General features: G+C 39.7%; 1 protein-coding gene across 5 annotated transcripts in view; it reads right to left on the bottom strand.

Moving 5' to 3' along the window:
* The window catches only part of GRID2IP (Grid2 interacting protein), a 115,336-nt gene that overhangs the window by 45,050 nt on the left and 50,344 nt on the right, over positions 1-19,942 (bottom strand). For 2 of the 5 annotated variants that reach the window (XM_031945573.1, XM_031945569.1), the window contains exons 7-12: positions 17,588-17,742; positions 11,335-11,442; positions 9,694-9,794; positions 9,104-9,224; positions 4,588-4,922; positions 2,201-2,614 (exon numbers count right to left, since the gene is read on the bottom strand). In XM_031945573.1, the coding sequence (XP_031801433.1) occupies positions 2,201-2,614; positions 4,588-4,922; positions 9,104-9,224; positions 9,694-9,794; positions 11,335-11,442; positions 17,588-17,742 (1,234 nt within the window). The remainder of the gene's footprint in view (positions 1-2,200; positions 2,615-4,587; positions 4,923-9,103; positions 9,225-9,693; positions 9,795-11,334; positions 11,443-17,587; positions 17,743-19,942) is intronic. The other 3 variants (XM_031945571.1, XM_031945570.1, XM_031945572.1) reach the window with 3 other exon arrangements.

Raw genomic sequence — 19,942 nt, 5'->3', positions numbered from 1 at the left:
TTCCTTCCTTCCTTCCTTCCTTCCTTCCTTCCTCCCTCTCTCCCTTCTTTCTTTCTTTCTTTTTCTTTCTTTCTTTTTTTCTTTCTTTCTTTCTTTCTTTCTTTCTTTCTTTCTTTCTTTCTTTCTTTTTTTCTTTTTCTCTCTTCCTTCCTTCCTTCCTTCCTTCCTTCCTTCCTTCCTCCCTCCCTCCCTCCCTCCCTCCCTCCCTTCTTTCTTTCTTTCTTTCTTTCTTTCTTTCTTTCTTTCTTTCTTTCTTTCTTTCTTTCTTTCTTTCTCTCTTTCTCTCTTTCTTTCTTTTTACTATTGCCATGGCCTGGCTATATTGAAGCTACACAAAAATTCAGCAAAACTGTTCCCTGGTTCAAAATAGGTTTCATATAGTGTAAGAATCCTGATGTGAATCAATATTTTTATACAATTTGTTGAAAATATGCATGCAGTCAGAGATAACAGACACTCCACTAGAAAACTAACTGAAAATGAATACAACAATGCTAAAAGTTCTTAATTAACAAGACTCCCCCCCATATCCTATGTCTTGTTTGTCCATAGTTGTTTATATGTTGTCTCCTTCTTAGATTATGGACTCCTTCAGGTCAGGGACTATCTTTCCTTTTTTTGTGTTCCCAATGCTTCACAAATTATAACAAATTTATTAATTTAATAATTTTGATGCCTTGCCTTCTTCAGGATTTTTTTCAAGTCTAGTAAACAGGACAGAATTTTATGTTTTTGAATCCTTCTATGTATATATATATATATATATATGAATATGTACAGAGAAAATAAAATCCTTTTTACCTTTTTTAAAAACATTTTGGCTTTGATACATATGTGTGTATGCACGCATACACACACACACACACACATATATATGATTACACATACATTGTATGTGTATATATGTGTATATATGTATATATATATATATATATATATATATATATATATATATATATATATATATATACATACAATGTAATGCCTGAACCAAGAACATGGGACCAGGAGTCAAAAGATCTAGGACAGAGTCCAGGTCCTACTACCAATTTACATTGAGCAAGTTATTCCATTCTCCTGGGTATTCATTTTTTCACCTGTAAAATCAAAGGTCTGGACTAGATAACTATTAAGGTACCTTCTAGTTCTGATATACTATGAGTCTGATTTCCATTGTCCATGATAGTCTGTGGATTAATGGGGGCTTCTTAGAATGAATTTTGACATTTTAATGAAAAAAAAATCTCTTAAAGAACACTGGGAAATGAATATGGACCACAACATAACATTTCCACTCTTTCTGTTACTGTTTGCTTGCATTTTTGTTTTTTTCTTCTCGTGTTATTTTTACCTTCTTTCTAAATCCGATCTTTCCTGTGCAACAAGATAATTGTATAAATATGTATACATATATTGTATTTAACATATACTTTAACATATTTAACATGTATGGGACTACCTGCGATCTAGGGAAGGGGGTAGAGGGAAGGAGGGGAAAAGATGGAACAGAAGGTTGGCGTCAATTAGAGAAGAGAAGCGTCAATGCTGAAAAATTACCCATGCATAAGTTTTGTATATAAAAAGCTATAATAAAAAAATAAAATTTAATTTAAAAAATCTCTTATCTTTGACCTAGTCTTTAAGGACCAGTGAGGCTTGCTTATGACACTAATGCTCTGGTTATAGCCATTGGCTTCAGCCTGGGTGAAGCAGCTCATCAAAAGAAATACTTTTTGGTTTTGCAGATGCCATATAATTATGGGGATTCCTAGTCTACACCAATAAGGATTCTTAAGTTCACTGTCAAAATGTGTAAGTTGGGGATTCTTCTTTAGAACCTATAAATCAGTATCAAGCCAGGAAGATACCTTGTTTATAGGTTTCTGAAATACTGAAGATACTTAGGGAGAGAATCATTAGATTAATATTTGTGGGCAGTAGGAAAGAACTAGATAATTAGTCTAAGCAGTTCAGATTCCTAAGGCTAGCAACTGAAAAGGAGAACCTCCTCCATGTGAAGCTCTGGAGGTATTTAACATTGTGACTTTTGCGTGTCCCCTGCCTTTTTTAACTTCCCAAACTGGGGATAAGGCCAGTCCCCTTCACAAACACAATAGGAGATTAGCCAACTTCCATCCTCTTCAAAATCCACTTGATCCTTGAAAAAGATAGTTTTAAATGTCCAGGTCTGCCTGCTTACCTGCCCCCAAATAGTGCCTTCTGAGTTCTCCACCTGCTCCCACCGAAGACGTTTGACACTCATGTGGTTTGATTCACTGCGGCGATGTCCAAGGCCTCGATGGAGCAGTGGAGGAGCACAGGGGACTGGTGGGGGAAGAGGTGGTGGAGGAGGGGGAGGGACTTGGTGGGAATGGGCCCCAAGAGGCTTGGCCAGTGTGGCGGTGTTAAGAGGGCCGTCAAGATTGCGGGGACCTGGTTTGGGATCATGAAATTGGAGTGGAGGCGGAGGAGGTGGACTGAGAGGAGGTGGGGGGATGTGGTCAGAGATGGAAGAATAGGTCAGTGAGCTGCCCTCCTCACTGCTACTGACATACTCGCTGACACTGCTCAGATCATTGGTCACATAGCTGCCCTGGTCGTCAAGGAAACTCATCTGTTCACGATAAAGAAAGAGAAAGAAAGGCTAAGGTATGGGTGCATTCAGAGCACTGACTTACAAATGAGAGGGTGAAAAGGAAAGTTGCCATGTTAAAGAAACAGAGCTAGCCTTCATCATAGGAATGGAGATACTAAACAACAACTAACATTCCTATAGTCCTTCCTATGGACTGGGCACTGTGTTAAATACTGAATAATTGCTATCTTATTTGATCTTCAAAACATTCCAGAGAGGTAAGTGCTATTATTATCTCCATTTCACAGGTGAGGAAATTGGGGCAATTGGAGGTTAAGTGACTTGCTCAAAGTCATACAGTTGGTGTCCGAGGTCAGATTTGAACTCAGGTCTTCTGACTCTAGGCTGTGTTCACAGAGGCCATCAAGTCCAATCTTCTCCTTTTCTGGATGAAGAACTATGGTCCAAAGAGATTAAGTGATTTGTTCAAGATCACACAGGTAGTAAGCATGAGAGGCAGTAATTGAACCCCATTCTTCTGACCCCCAAGGAAGTGTTTTTAGATCTCAGATACTCCTGAATAATGTGGCATATTGGCTTCCATTCTCAGAGAAATTGCTTCTTAGCCAGGACTCCCGCTTTCCTCCTTCCTTCTTGCTTCCTCTTCTTTTTGGATGAACGCCTCCAATGGGCTTCACTGGACATTCCCAGGATATAGAAATACAGGTGCCATGAAGGCCCAGTTTGGATCTATTTTGTTCTTGCTCTAGACCACGTTCTCCATTCCTGCCTGGAAGGTTGCTGCTCCATCAAGAACTGCTTTATTCTGCTCCTTCTCCCTCTTTGTACTGTGCTCCTTCCTAGCATATTAAGAGACTGCAGATTACTAGCTGACTCTACTCAGGTCCTTGGTAAGGTAAGAAAGATTTGAGGATAGCATTCAGGATTACAGTGTTATGTCGGCTCACACAACCAGTCTCCATTTATAGCACCAAAAAATGTTAGAATTTAACAGGACTCAAAGTTTTCAATACAATCCACACTCACAGGAGAATCCCTTTTATAACAATCTCAGCCTCAGCTCAAAGGAGAAGTCACTACCTTCTAAGGCAGCTCATTCTACTTCTAATTATCAGGAAGATTTTCTTTATTGCGACAAACTACTTCTGCAACTTCTACCCAAACACCTACTTCTGTTCCCAGGGCCCTGAAGGACCAATCTAAACTTTCTTCCACATGACAACTCTTTAAATTCTTGATGACAGTTTACCGTGTTCCATCAAAGTCCTCTTCTCTAATGAATGTTTATGGGTTCTCCAGGCTACAGTCTTCCAGGACCGGGTACTGATAGTTTTGAAAGCTTTTCTCCCTGGATGAGCTCTGACTTGTCATTTTTTTTCCTAAAAGGTAGTGCCCATAGTTGGACATGATGCTACAGAGATGGTATGACTAGGCTGGGAAGAATAAAACTCTGGACCCTGCCTCTGCCCTGCCCTTACTAAGGATGCTGTGCTCCCTTTCCTTTGGAGGCTGAACCTGTGATTTCTTCCAAGAAGGAAGCTGCTGGGCGAGGTAGGCTCCTCTAACGCAGATCGGCATTTTTTCTGCAGCTTCTCCTCCTGGAAGGTGGCCTTGCCCAGGGCTGCCCAGCTAGGGCCCCCGTTAAGGGGTGGGGAGAAGTTTCACTGATTGTGCCCTGGTCAGGACACAATAGGGTACTGGCTGTGGATAATTATTTTAGGAAGAACATTAATTCTAAATTGGGATTCCTCCAAGGAATGGGGATTAAGAAAGGAAGAGGACTCAAATCTTATCACATAAGGATCGATTAAAGGAACTTGGGAAGAGAAGACTTGGAAATGATATGCTTATTCACTTCACGTATCTATCAATGCATCTCAATCAGCCCAATTAGACACACTCTCCTCACACTCTACAATCCGGGGAGGCCTGCTCCAGGGCTGGACATCTGTGGGGATCCCACCTGAGGCACAGGGCCATTCAGTCCTCACCTCTTCATAGTCATTCTCAGGGGTGAGAAAGTCATCCACCATGGTCACCCTGGCACCCAGCTGTGCGCTGAGAGCATCCAGAAAGCGGTCTGTGTCCCGATTCCGTGGTGGTCTTGAGAAAGTGAAGAGTTTTTTCCTGCAGGTTGGGGGGCTGGGACTGCTAGCCATGGCTGTGAGCTGGGGCGAAGGAGCTGGGCTGCTGTCCAAGCTGACGTAGGGATGGGATTCTGTGCTGCTTGGGGAGGGGAGGCTCCCAGGGCATGGATGGTAATAGCAGGGCTGGGGTGGGAGAGGGTCATTCGGCCATGAGATGGTTGGCCCAGACTTCCGAGCCCCTACAAATGAAGCAACACAAAGGATTTGGTCATTCCCACCTTCATTTATTCATTCATCTCTCAGAAGAAAGAGGAGTGGAATGGTAATCATTAAGCCTAGGTTTTCCCTTTTATTAAATGAGTAGTTATTGCATCTCTGAGCCCCAGTCACATTTATCACAATAAGAATTGCATGAGAATGTATGTAAAATTCTACAGAAGTGGAAGTTATAATTTTGTGAATTGTGAAGTATAATATAATCATGAATTTCAAAAATGGTCACAAATGTTTACTGTATTCAAGGCACTATTCTAAGTTGAGAAAGTTCCTACTCTCATGGAGATGATAGTGGAGGAAAAAAGACAATTATAATAATAGTGGACAGTCAAGGAGTGCTTTAAGATTTTCAAAGAACACACACACACACACACATACACACATATGGTTTGCTATTTCTTTCTCCATCTCACTTTACATATGAGGAAACTGAGGCAAACAGTGAAACTGTGACTTGTGAAACAGGGTGATTTGCTCAATTTTCCAGATCCCAGGCCCAGCTCCCTATCTATTATGTCACCTAGCATTAGCCCTCCAAGGCAAGTGCTGCTACTATTAGCTTCATTTTTACAGGTGAAGTTCAATGAGGTTCAATTACCTTTACCGTAGGGTACATCAATAAGCACCCAAAATAGGATTGGAACTCCTGTTTCTTGGCTCCAAATCAAGCTATCTATACAATCTGCCAGGCTGTCTCTCATTTATAAAAATAAGGTATTTAAAAATATCTACAATACAAAATAGATGCAATAAGAAATACAAATGCAATAAGAAAAAAACACCCAAAGCCACAGGAGTTTGGAGGAGACCATGTCCAGCTGCCATATCCCTTTAGTCCAAGATCTGACTTTTCCCAGCACAGAGAAGAACTAACACTGGGCTAAAAAACAGAGCAGAAATTACTGAGCAGGGAAGTGAAGAACTCGAAGTTAGGAGAAGATTTGTTCTTAGGCCCCCTCTTTAAGCTGCCATGAGGCTGTGGGTATTCTCCTTGACCGCTGTGGGCCTCCTCCCTCTACCCCTTAGTGGCTTACAGAATCTCAGAGCAAGAAGGGTCAACTAATCCCAATCCATTCCTGCCCCCATCTCCTTCACAGAATGCAGTAAAAAACGATTTATACGACATTCATAATTGGCTCTTAAATCTGGTATGAAATGGTATAAAAAGCATTTGGAGCCAGAAGAATTGGGTCTGAAAACTGGTTCTGCCACTTCTTGGTTATGGGATCTTTAGTACTTCTTGAGAATGAAGACTAATAACCAACCAAGTTCCTTACCCTTTCTGAGCCTCAGTTTTCTTAGTTATAAAATGAGGAAATTGAGTCAAATGATTTCTAAAATCTCTTCCAGCTCTAAAATGATGTTCAATCAATACACATTTACTAAGCACCTATGTGTCTAGAATTGTGTTAAACACTGGGGATACAAATTAACTGTGAAACAATCCATACCTTCTAATGATGCACAAGTAATGATGAACATTGCCCTCCTCCTTAAAGTTGAAGTGCCCAGGTGAGAGAAAAACAGGGCAGCCAAAATAATGAAGTTTTAAGAGCGTTTATTGCTAGCTAGTAACTGAACCCCAACACCAAGACTGGAGGGGTCAGTAATGAGTGGCCTCAGGGCCATATATTTATAGAAGGAAGAGAGAGACATCAAAATGTTTCTTGATACATTTGCCATAATAAAGGAATTTCTATTCTAAATGGAGGCAAAAAGTTATCACTCTAAGGGGGTCATTCTCAGGCATCAGCAAGCAGCATTTCTTTTAGCTTATCAGGTTGTCAAGGTCTCAAGATTCTCAGGACAGTACATCTGGGTTGTTAAAAATACCATCTGCATTAGGGAGTGAAGAACTAGTAATAAACTTCTAACTACAAAGATTCAAGATTGTTTCTCATGGTTCCATTTTGGGGTGCTTTTCCACTTCAAAGTGTCTATAACCTAGACTTATTGGGGTGGAAGTCTCAGTCTTTAATGCCTCCTAGTGCCTTCCTGGTTCAAGCTTTAACTGAACTTTCTTCACACCTGCTGGCTTAGTCAAATAATAAAAAGCCTTCTTTCCTCAATTCTACTAGTTAACAATGGTGTTAAAAATAAAACTTTGCTAATGAATTTAAGAAAAAAATAAGCCTAACTCATTTACATTTGGCACTTAAAATTTAAAAAGTACTTTTTTCACTACAACCCTCTATTACTGACATATAATTGAGAATAAATGGTTAATTTTACAGATGGCCACAGAGTTAATAAATTTCAGTTAGGATTTGAACCTTACTTTTCTTTCTTTGAGTTCTTGAACTTTAGAATTCCCATGAAGTCTTCTCTAATATTTTTCCTCTTTGTTACCCTTGTTTCCCTTCTCCCAAAGTAAAGGATCTCTCCCTCTTTAAATTTCTCATAGTATTCTGCTTTGTATCACCAAGTACTTATATACAACCCATCTCATAGGGTTGTTAATAGCATGGAAAGAACTTTGCAAACATTAAGATGTATACTAATGTCTCATGAATAATAATGACTTATTTTTTTCTCTTAGTTCAGATTTGAAGCCCCTTGAGAGCATGACTTGCATCCTTTCAATTCCCCTTGCACTTAATATGCATTGTTGCTATTTAGTTATTTTTCAGTTGCATCTGACTCTTCATGACTTATTTTTGGTTTTGTTTTATCCAATTTTGGGGCTTTCTTGGCAAAAATATTGCAGTGGTTTGCTATTTCCGTCACCAGTTCATTTTACAAGTGAGGAATTGAGGCAGACAGGGTTAAATGACTTTTCCAGGTTCATAGAGCTAGTGTCTGAGGCCCGATTTGAACTCTGATATTCTGACTCCAGGCCTGGTATTTTAAACTTGCTGTATTTTGCTGTATTTTCTTGAAGTAAGAGGGTAAATATCAAGTTCCATCAATTGGAAAAGTCCTTGTCTTTGATTATTTAAAGGGCCCTCATGTAGAAAAGGGACTAGACTGGTTCTGGTTAATCCTCAAGGGTTAGAACTAGGATCAAAGGGAAGAAGTTATAGGAAGACAGATTGCATTTCACATTGCACCTATAAGAAAAAATTTCTAATTATAAGATAGGAATGAAAATATCCTGCCTTGAAATGGGGCATGGTAATTCATTTTTTATCACAGGAGGTCCTCAAGCAGAGACTAGGTGACCACTTTTCTTTTTTTTAACATATTTTTAAAAAATTAATATCTTTAAAAAATATTTCTGTTTCAAATTCATTCTCTCTCCTGCCACTCTACTACCCACTGAGATAGCAATCACCCATTATCCATGTGAAGTCATTCAAAAACATATTTTTGTATTAGCCATAACACGAAAAACCCAAGAAAAAATTTAAAAAGTGATAAAATTATACTTCAATTTGCACTCAGGATTCTTTCTCTGGAGGTGGACAGAATTTTTCATTATGAGTCCTTTGAAATTGTATTGGATAGTTTTACTGACCAGAGTAGCCAAGTCTTTCACAGTTGATCATCTTAACAATATGGTTCTAACTTTTAACAGCGATCTTTTAGTTTTCACTTTACTTTGCATTGGTTCATATAATCTTTCCATGTTTTTCTGAAAATATCCCCCTCATTATTTCTTATAGCACAGTAGTATTCCATCACAATTATATACCACAACTTGTTCAGCTATCCCCCAATTGATGGGCATCCCCTCAATGTCCCATTTTTTGTCACTACAAAAAGAATTGTTATAAAGAATTTGTACTTATAGGTTCTTTTCCTTTTTCTTTGATCTCTTTGGAGTGGATGACTACTTTTCAAGTAAAGTTGTTGAAGGGAATCATATTTTGGGTAGAGATTAAAATAAATAACCTTTGGAGGTCCCTTCTATTATTAATATTCTATAATTCAAATATAAGTTAAAGGAACTTTGTTAAATGCAACCTATTTTTTTTTAAAAGACAAAGTATTACCTTTTAATAATAAATATTTTCAGCACGACTATTACGAAATAGAAGGGAAAGTATAATCTACATTCTGGCCTAACAGAGTTGGACTAGCAACACTGTAAAAAAAACAAGGACTAGGAATAATGTCCTTCCCTCCCTGCCCCCATCCTATACACATATACAAAAAGAAATGAGGAGTTGCACACATACTAGGAGGAATAGACAGAAAGTACCTGGGACACTTGGTGGTTCAACCACTGGGGGAGAAGCTCTGGGTTTAGATATACTTCCCATTTTTCCTTTGAAGCTACTGCTCAACCGGGTTTCTAGCTCTGCATAAACAGCTGACATCTGCTGACAAGGGAGAGAGGGACACATCAAGAAGCTGTCACCTTAGACTTCATTTCATGAGTGCTCCTGTCAGAGCTTACTAGCCAATTCCTTTCAGACTTGGACTGATAGTCTTGGCTGTGGGTCTTGTAGACTGGATTTGCCTGAAGGACAGCATGAAGGACAGAATTTAGATAATTCCAGGCCTTTGTGGATGGATGAGGAATGTATAGGAGCTATCTGACGAGATGGAGCTCCTTCCCTTCTGGTTCCTGGAAAAGGCTCCCAATTATAAATTTCTTGATCATCCTACCACCCCTTCCTGGATAATAAAGAACACTAATCTTTATTATACCTTCCCAGCTCTCAGATATCAATGAAGGTGAGAGAGGAGGGAAAGAAAAGTGATATGATGGTAATGAGGACAGTAAAAGAGAGGAAGGAAAGAGAAGGGGATACCAAGAATGAAGATAAGGAAGTAGAAAATTCAAACCATTTTAGGGTTTGGGGTTTCTGGAAGGGATGTGCCATCCCCAGCCTGGCGCTCTCCAGGGGTCACAGGGATAGGGATTTCCACAGTTTCACTGAGACCTACTGGAAGAAATAGGAAAAAGTTAAGTATTCAACATAATATAGTAGAAAAAGCCCTGAACGTGGAGTCAGAAAACCTAGATTCTTCCATTTAGTTGCGCTGAGCCTCAGTTTCCTTTTCAATAAAATGGAGCCAAGACTCCCAGCACCCATCAAACTTAGAGAGCTTCTATGAAGAAAGGGTTTTGTAAAGTGTAAAGAGCTATAGAAATAGGAGATCCTATTGAAAAGGGGCCTTTGTGTATGAGAGATGGCAATAGGATTTGTGGTGGACCAAACACTCAGACAATGTTGCTAACAATTTAGTCTAAAACAGTTTGGGAACCTTGTGGACTCAGTTAAGGAAGGAAAAAGGAGGCAAGATCAGGAATATAACTAAAGACAATTGGGGGTCTCTTAAGTTCCATTTCAGTACTGAAGGGACAACATCTAGGAAAATAATTCCATGGGATAAAGAAATTTCTGGGAAATACCCCAAATTTCCCCAGATTTTCCCTGATCCTGCTGGTAGTCATGAAGAAGAAATCAGAGAGAAGATTAATATTGCTGCTATATCATCATCATCATTGTTATCACTTATAAAGTACTAAAGGTTTGAAAAGTGCTTTACAAATATTATCTCATTTGAGCCTCAAAACAACCTAGAGAGGTAGGTGCTATTACTACCTCCATTTTGCAGAGAGGGAAACAGAAGCAGGGGGTAAGTGACTTGAACTAAGTCAAACAGCTGGTCTGCACTTAGTCCTTCTGTCTCCAGGCCAGGGCTCTAGGTGCTGCCCAGCCTAGCTGCCCCCTTTTCTCCCCTGCTGCCCCTTGTAGGATGCCAATGGCCTCTCCTTCATGGCACAAGCCACTTTCTCTCAGAGTCCAAAAAGCAGAGCCTCAGAACCAGGTGAGAGCTTGAAGCTCATGAAGGCAATCTGCAGAGGATGAAGCTGAAGGGAAGTGACTTGTCCAGGATCACCCAGCAAATGAATGGCAGAAGCAGGGCCGAAGCCCGGGCCTCCTGATGGTGGTCTAGTTTTCTTTGCATCATGTCCAATAGTTGGGTCCTTTAGAGGGAGCTATGGGAGGGAGCAGGAGGGAGCGAAGGCTCATTTAGAGAGTCTCAGATTCTGTGCCAGCTTTTCCCATCGTACTTCAGTGACCAGAGAACAGTGATGAATAACTTGTTTATCTGTTCCAAGCTGGCGGTCCCCCAGTGCCAGGCAATGGGAGGAACAAATGAGGGGGAAGGCAAAGGGCGTCTCTCCCCCCACCCCCTTCCTTAAGTACCCAGATGGAGGGCAGTCCCAGCTGCCTCTTCTCAGATCCTTGGGCCCAAGTTTCTCAATGTCACACTGCCTCTCTCCGGCCTTAGCCTTCTAGGGCTCCTCATCCTATCCTCATCAGCTCCCCTGCTGAGCTGCTCCTGGCACTGAGATGTTTGTCACAGTAGCAGGAAGAAGAAACAAAGAGGTGGAGGCAGCGACTAAAGAGTCTGGAGCCCCAAATGTCTCAGTGTTCCTTTGTCCCCCCCAAAAGGTCCCTTATACCTGCTTACCTCCACTGCTGGCGCCCTCTGAACCCTGATTCCTCATGCTGCTCCGGCAGATGGAGGCCATTCTCAAGGAGCTCTGAGGCCTCTCCTCCGTCTCACTCTCTGATGCAGCTGCAAGAAAGCTTCCAGTCATGCTTGTCCTCCTGTCCCAGGGGTTTGGGGTCTTCTCAGGTTATTTGGTAATTATGTTCCAACTGGCCTACTGGGGCCGTGCTGGTCTGTGGTGAGCATGTGCTAGATCTGGGTGGCTCCAATCACCTGCCCGTCTGTCACAGCTTACACCCACCCATCCCTCACACACACACACACACACACACACACACACACACACACACACAGACATTGCACATATCTCTTACATATATACCTACCCCTTACACATACCCCTTGCACACACACCCCTTGCATACACACCTTACACCCATCCACCCCTTACACACAGACCCCTTATACACACCCCTTGCACACACACCTTACACTCACCCACCCCTCACACACAGACCCTTACACATAGACCCCTTACATAGACATACATCTTACACACACACCCTTTCAACACACCTTACACATATACACCTCTTACACACACACTCCCCTTATATACACATACTTTACACACATACACACCCTTACATATGCATACCTTATACACACACAGTACACATACATTTTACACACCCATTACATATACACACATGCACACACACCCTCTCCATTTCTATCCCTTGGATAGAAAGGTAAACAAAAGGCTGCCATTTTTTTCTCAAAAGAGGGTGCCCACAATTGTTATCCTATGATCCCATTCATTCACCCTTCCTGCCCCTTATCTTCTATGTATAGATACATATTTAATAAAACACTATTCTGGGTGATCATCGAATTAGAACATTAGACCTTGGAGATCATAGATTCCCATCTCCTCATTTTACAATGTTCTAAAACTGAGGTTTAGAAAAGGGAAAAGATTTGCTCAAGAGATAGCAAATGAATGACAAAGCCAGGACTAGAAGCCAGGTCCCTTGACAGCCAGTCAGATATTCTTTCCATTAGGCCACTATACCTAACATTTAGGCTTTTCAAGGCTTTTTTTCACCATTTGTGGTGGTGGTCACATGATTTGGATTCACTGAGATACAACTGATCAGGATAGAGAGCAGGGTTTTCCTGTCATAGGGATAAGGTTTGAAAGCTAAGATTCTGATTGGTTAAATTCATATTAATTATATATTTCTACACTAGCTGCCCTCAAGTTTTTCTGGTTTCAGGACCCCTACTCAGTTTTTTTTTTTTTGCATTTTCAAGTCATATATCAGTTTTATTAATGTAAACAAACACCATTCTAAGATTTATGTAGTAATAGTTTAAAAGGCATACTAATATTTACAGAAAGAAAATATTTAAATAAATATGGCAAGAAATATGAAGAATCTGTTCATTTCCAGTGACTCAGAATGAAAATTCTACAATTCAATATATTAATCCCTACACACTCTTACAAATTATTTAAGACTCACTCCTTCTCCCCTCCAAAGAGCCTTAGTTGAAGATAGATATAGATATATATGTTTGAAGATATATATATATCAATATTTTTCACATTAGAAATTAAAATATCTTAGTATTATGAAAACAGTCTTGATCTTGTGAATGCCATGAAAGGATATTGGGCACACAAGGGGTCCCAGATCACACTTTGAGAATTGTAGCTCTAATAAAGTATAAACTCTAATAAGGCACTAACAGACTCACAAAAACATAGGGGCTGAAAGATGGAGCAAAGGGAAATGTTGCCACTACCTTGAGCACCCTCTGGTGTTGGGCAGATTGCACAACTGCCAGAGTGTATGTGGACGATGGGCAAATCATTGCTGGCTTTTTGTTGTGAATGGGATCAGGCTAGTGGTAATTCCCTGCTGCTTAAAGAAAAGAAAACAAAACATACATATATATTTATGTGTGCACATGCACGTGTACATACATACATATGTTTATATGTATACATATATATACACATATACAGATATATGTAGTATCAAGAGGCAAGGAAAGAAGAAAAATGATTAGAGTTTGGGTACAAGTTTAGATAGGGCAGCTAGGTGACCCAGTAGATACTGCACTGGACTTGGAATCAGGAAGACCCATTTTTCTGAGTTTAAATCTGGCCTCAGTCATTTACTAGCTGTGTGACTCTAAGTCACTTAACTCCATTTGCCTCAATTCCTCATCTGTAAAATGAACTGGAGTAGAAAATGGCAAATCATGCAGTGTATATGACAAAAAAACCAAAATGGGTCATGAAACCAAAAAGTCAGATGGAACTTAAAGGACTCAACATCAGGGCTCCAGGGCTGTCTCAATCCAGTTCCAAGGATTAAATACAAGAAGAGTTGGTACCTTGGGAAGCTGCCATAGCTCCCTAAGGCCCAAAGCCCAGAGCTATCTGACCTTTCAGGATTCTGACCCACTTCCACCTCAGTTCAAGATGCTGCCTTGATAGTCTTTCATTTTTTTTTAACCCAAAGACTTTCAGTTTAGGAGTAGTGCCTGACACATAGTAATTGCTTAGTAAATGCCTGTTGATTGATTCACTCAGAGTCTCAGAGATACCCCTAAGGGTTTTAGTATAGTTGAGTTCTATGTTCTGTAAAACCAACTGGGATCCTTAGATGGGTAGTCCCATACCCTATTTTTATTCCATTTCCTTCAGGATACACCTGATCAAAGGCACCTCTGAACAGAACATTTTCATTTGGATGGCCTTCTGGCCTAATGGAGTGGGTGATCAGTATTATAATACAAGAGATATTTGTTAAGCATGTAAAGAAAAATATACTAGGTGCTGGGGTACATAAAAAGTTTATATAAGAGATGGTCTCAGACTATCAAGGACTTTACAATCTAGTAAGGTCTAGGCTAAGGTATCAAGAGAGTTATTATGCATTTTTACATATCAAAGAGTCATAAAACAGTGATCTATAAGAAAGCCTCTTACTAAAAAGAGTTAGTATCTTCTTTTGATTATCTCTAATTTATCCTGTATATATTTTGTTTGTGCAGACATTTATAAAGCATTTAATATGCGCTAAGCCCATCCTCCAAAACACAGAAAGGGCTGAGTGGAGAGTTATTATATATATATATGTGCATAGTCACATACATATATACTTTCATTTTTGAGTAAGAGATTACTTTATTTTTCTCATGTTTGCTGAGCGACGAGAAAGAGCCATGTACCTAATAAGAAAAAACAAACTAAACTGAAAATCCTTAAGTCTGGTATAAATTCAAAGCACAAAGGAGGCAAAATGATGATTCTTCTTGCTTAAAAAAACTGCTTTATAAATATAATAACCCCAATCTGAAAGCCCACTGGTATGGGAAGATCAACATCCTGGCCAACATGAGGGGCAGAGTAGAGTAAGTGATAACAATGGCTTTTGAGATTGGAATGACACTAAAAGTTACTAAAAGAGAATAGTAAAGAATCTAGAGTATGAATTTTTTGCTCCCTGCCTTTTTATAAACACATATTTTGTATGATTTTAGACAGGAAACAAAATACAGACTTACATATTTCTATTTCAAAAATAGAAATATGTAAGTCTGTATTTTGTTAAAATTTGTTTTTTGTTAAAAATTCCCTTTATGACACTGACCTTGATTTCTTAAGCTTGATTTGTCTGGTCACTGCTTGCCTCATTAATAATTATGATATTAATGAGATTATAGATAAATTACCCTCCTAAAAGGTTCAACAATTAAGATTTTTTTTCACAGACCCAGGCCCAAAGATTACTATAAAGTTTAATTTTAAGACTGGTTTCTGATTCCATGATCCTATGTGACCTAAGCCTCAAAAACTAAGGGAAACTTCAAATTCCCTATAAGGAAGAAAAATAACTTTCGATATGTATTGGGGAAAACAATTCTTTAATTTTGGGCTGTATGAACTTTGTACTTACATGGTAGGATCAGCAGGAGACCCAAATCAGAGGACCCTTGCCCCAACCCCTATAAGTCCAGAGGGACATGCCTTGCACAGGAAGCAAGCTGGGATGCCTTAGAAGGTGGGTTATCTTTTTGTTGTTATTGTTGTTGTGGCTGCTGACTTAGCAGCAAATGCTGATAAGAAATTCTCTCCAAATGAATGTTATTGGTGAGTAAGGAGATGGCTAGGTTGTTTGGTGGATAGAGCATTGGGCCTGGAGTCATAAAATTCCCAGTTCAAATCTGTTCTCAGACAATTTCTAGCTGTGTGACCTTGGACAAGTTAATGTCAGTTTTGTTTGCCTTAATCCATTGGAGAAGGAAGTGACAAACCACTCCATTTTCTTGGCAGGAAAACCCTGATAACATTAGCCTGCTTTGGTCCATGGATTCTTGAACTGAACAACAATAGGAGGGACTCGTAAGTCTCCTGAACCTCACTTTACCCCTTTCCTGTGGGAGCTTCCTCAAGAATGACTTAACCTGGCCTGTATGTGCACAAATGTTTGTGGCAGCCCTGTTTGTAGTGGCCAGAAACTGGAAACTGAGTGGATGCCCATCAGTTGGACAATGGCTGAATAAATTGTGGTATATGAAAATTATGGAATATTATTGTTCTGTAAGAAATGACCAACAGGAGGATTTCAGAAAGGCCTGGAGAGACTTACATGAACTGATGCTGAGTGAAATGAGCAGGACCAAGAGATCATTATATACTTCAACAACAATACTATATGACGATCAATTCTGATGGACGTGGCCATCTTTGGCAATGAGATGAACCAAATCAGTTCCAAGAGAGCAGTAATGAATTGAACCAGCTACACCCAGCGAAAGAACTCTGGGAGATCAGAAGTCTGATTCTTTTTGTACAGCAAAATAACTGTTTGTACATGTATTCTTATATTGTATTTAATTTATACTTTAACATATCTGGGGGAAGGGGTGGGAGGAAGGAGGGGAAAAATTGGAACAAAAGGTTTGGCAATTTTCAATGCTGTAAAATTACCCATGCATATAACTTGTAAATAAAAAGCTATACTAAAAAAATAAAAATAAATAAAATGAAAAAAACAACAACAAAAACAAACAAACAAACAAACAAAAAAAAAACAAAAACAAAAAAATGACCCAACCTGATGTTTGAACTTAGCATATACCATGAGATGGAACACTGCCAGCCCTTCCCTGTTGAGTGAAATTGTTTCCTGGGGCTCTGAGGAAGGGAGCTATATTACCTATGGCTGGGACAGGCTACAGAGTCAGAAATCCCTAAATTTTGCAGTAAAAGGCATCCCTCTTCTTTTCATCCTACTTTGCCTTCCATGCCTACAGTAAGTACCCCAGTACTGAGAAATGACCTCCACTTCATCCACATGCCTCTGGCCAATGGCCTGTCCCATGGCAGGCACTCTCTTTCCTTTTCTCAGTTCTCTCTGATAAGAATCAGGTTTTAGATGATTTTTATTTTCTTTGGGGAAAAAAGTAAAACTATGTAAAATTTAAAGTGGGCTATGAAAGGTTAATTTAAAGTTTAGTGGATTAAGCAAAAGTCAGTCACACTTCTTAACAGGGAGAAAAAACCTTAAATGTGTGCTGTACAATCGGTTTTCTTCAGAAACACCATGGTACATGTGTTGCTTCTGGTTTCATTCATATTTACTTTAGGGCAAGCTGTCAGAACCAACAGCTGTGGCTCTATCCTGCACATCATTAATTTTCTTGTCATTTTATCCAGTAGGGAAATGTAAAAGATCAAGACCCTATTACCTAATAAGTCTTTACTCTTGCTCCCAAAGTGTACAGGAAAGATAATTTCTCCTGAAGGCCTAATGAGATGGGGTGACTGAGACTTTGCTCAAGGGTGTCCAATTTAGAAGGTGCTAGAGACATTTATAGTCCTTCAACAGGATGGAAACAATGAAGCTTAGCACATTTTCTTCCCAAACCCTGTCTACCCAACCGCAGTTGAGATTATCCTCAGTTCAACCCTACTTTGGTTTTACCCCTGACCCCCTGGACCAATGGCTGGTACTCTTCTGGGGCCTCAGAAGGAGACCATGTACCCATGAGATACTTATTGGAAAGTCTATTCAGAGTCTTCCTTTTGAAAGTTCTAGGTATGAACCTTCCATACTCAGAATCCTTCACATCTCAAGGATAGCCTAACCTTTTCAGAGCCTCAGCTTTCATACTTTCTTGTACAGAAATATCCCCTCCAAGGAAAAAGGATTAGAGGCAGTTATGGATTCAGAATGTCGCTGCTCACCCGTCATAGATTTGTAGCCCAGAAACCGAGCAATCTTCTGCTGGCAGTGTTCCTGCTCCTCATAGGTCAGCAGTTGGTAGATGAACTGCCACAGAATGTGTTTGGCTGGAGTGTCTAGCACAGGATAGATATCCACAATGAGAGTATCAATGTTCCTGTTGGAGAGAGGTAATCACACTTCTGAGAATGGGACTGAAAGAGGCTTGAAAAGGAGCCTGTGACCTAGGAGTGAGAGGACAATGGAAGTCACACATTTCCTTGTACCTGTCTAACCACTCTCCAACTGGAAAATACAGTCTGATATTCTTAACAGAATATATTTTCAGGGAGAGTCTAGACTTGGAGCCCTCAGAGCTTGGATTGCTGCAAACTTCTCTTCTAAGGTAGTTTTCTTATAGTGTCCTTTGTGAATTGCACATATTTAACTTATATCAAACTTATATCAGAGTGCTAGTTGTCTTGGAGAGGAAGGCGATAGAGAGAGGGAGAAAAATTTAGAACACAAAGTCTTACCAAAAGGAATGTTGAAAATGTATTCATATGTATTTGGAAAAATAAAATTGTATTAAAAAAACAGAAAGAAAGAAATGTCCTTTCTGAGAGACTGTTCTCTAATTGTGGGGAAAGGAAGAACTTTCAAGTATGTAAAGTATGCAGTAACTTCCTTATCATCAAAGACAATTCCTACATGATTCAAGTTCTGTTTTCTAGCTCATTCTCATGATCTATGGACAGACAAAACTGTCTATAGACAGTAGAAGCTCTCCAGGGGACAATTACTTTTCCAGGACACAACTAGGCAAGACTAAGCAGCAGTTTTCAGATCCCATGGACAGGACTCACAAAAAGTCATGCAATTCATACAAGAGGCAAGAAGTGGGTAAGGCCCCAGTGATATTATGGGTACAGAAGTTATATTGAGCCTTGGATCTGGTGCCAATATGCTATTTCCCTCAAGCATCCTAATACCCTTCCAGAAGTTCTCTTTATTCGAAACCAAGGAACTGGTTGAACTATCATTAGAATCAGTGAAACCCTAACTATAAACACTACACTAATAGGGCAAGGGTAGGTAGCTGACCCCAGACTGTTCTATAGCATTTCCTTTGCATCTGTGTATGTTGTCTTTATACAGACATCCCTACAGTGAGGCATGTGATGGCACAGATCACTTTCAGTTTGGAAAAGCCTAATAGGAAAGAAATGTAAATTGAAAAAGGGACAATCCTCAGATTCCAGTAAACTCTAAAAATGTGAGATGTTTCTGGGATTCCAGATGTGGGTGTCTATACAAGCAAATAGACTTTATATGCCAGAGTCAGTGGGAAGGTGTCCCTCAATCATATTCTGAATTAAATAGGAAGAAGAGAGATGGAGAAACTTTAGTAGAATTTGAGGACTTCTGGTTGAAAAACAGGAAGAAATTTTAAATATCCTATTAGTCCCTTCTAATTAATGAGCCTTGATACCTGCTGAAATTAGAAGAAGGGAATAAGCATTTATCTATCATCTCTGTGCCAACCGCTGTGCTACATGTTTTTGCAAATATTATCTCATTTGAGCCTCACAACTCTTTGAGGTAACTACTATTATTAACCTCATTTAAAAAAACTGAGAAAACAGAGACAAACAGGGTTAAGTGTTTGAGGACAGATTTGAACTCCGAATATTGTCCCCAGTGTAAAATAATAGAAAAAATCCTGAACTCAGTAACCAGGAGTCTTGAATTCTGATCTTGAATAGCTCATGAATTTATTCAGGAGCCTGATCAAGTGACTTTGCTTTCTTTGGCCCTTGGTTTTGTCCTCTATAAAATGGGCAATTGAGCTTCCAGCTCCATCTAACATCTGGTTCTTTAGGTTACAAAGGTCCCTATAGCTGTAACATTATCTGAGGCAGCTACTAAGTGTCAGAGGAAATGGCAAGGACAGATACTGGAAAGAGCACCAGGCTTGTATTCAGAAAAGCCTATGTTCAAATGTGATTTCTGACCCTTAATTACTCTGTGCTCATGGGCCCCCAATTGTAAAATAGGGGTAATAATTCTTGTGGTATCTAACTTACAGGATTGTGAGGTTCAAATAAGAGAATGTATGTAAAGTGCTTTGTTAGCCTTAAATTGGGATGTGCACATCAGCTTCTGTTAGATTTTCTTTTTGAAGTTCCCTTTGGCCTTGGCCTTGACATTCTGTGTTGAGAAGTCTTCCCAGTGTGACATCTTGATCCTATGAATTCCTAGAGATCTTGTCTATGGTTCCAAAAGACTGTCCCCCTCAGTGGAAATCTCAAAAATGAACTGACAGGGACAGAGGAAGGATGAAATTTGGGATGCTGTCTGGTGCCCAGAGCATGGGA

This window comes from Sarcophilus harrisii, chromosome 1 (genome assembly GCF_902635505.1).
Source record: "Sarcophilus harrisii chromosome 1, mSarHar1.11, whole genome shotgun sequence".
NCBI classification, from domain to species: Eukaryota; Metazoa; Chordata; class Mammalia; order Dasyuromorphia; family Dasyuridae; genus Sarcophilus; species Sarcophilus harrisii.
This window is presented reverse-complemented; position numbering and strand designations above follow the sequence as displayed.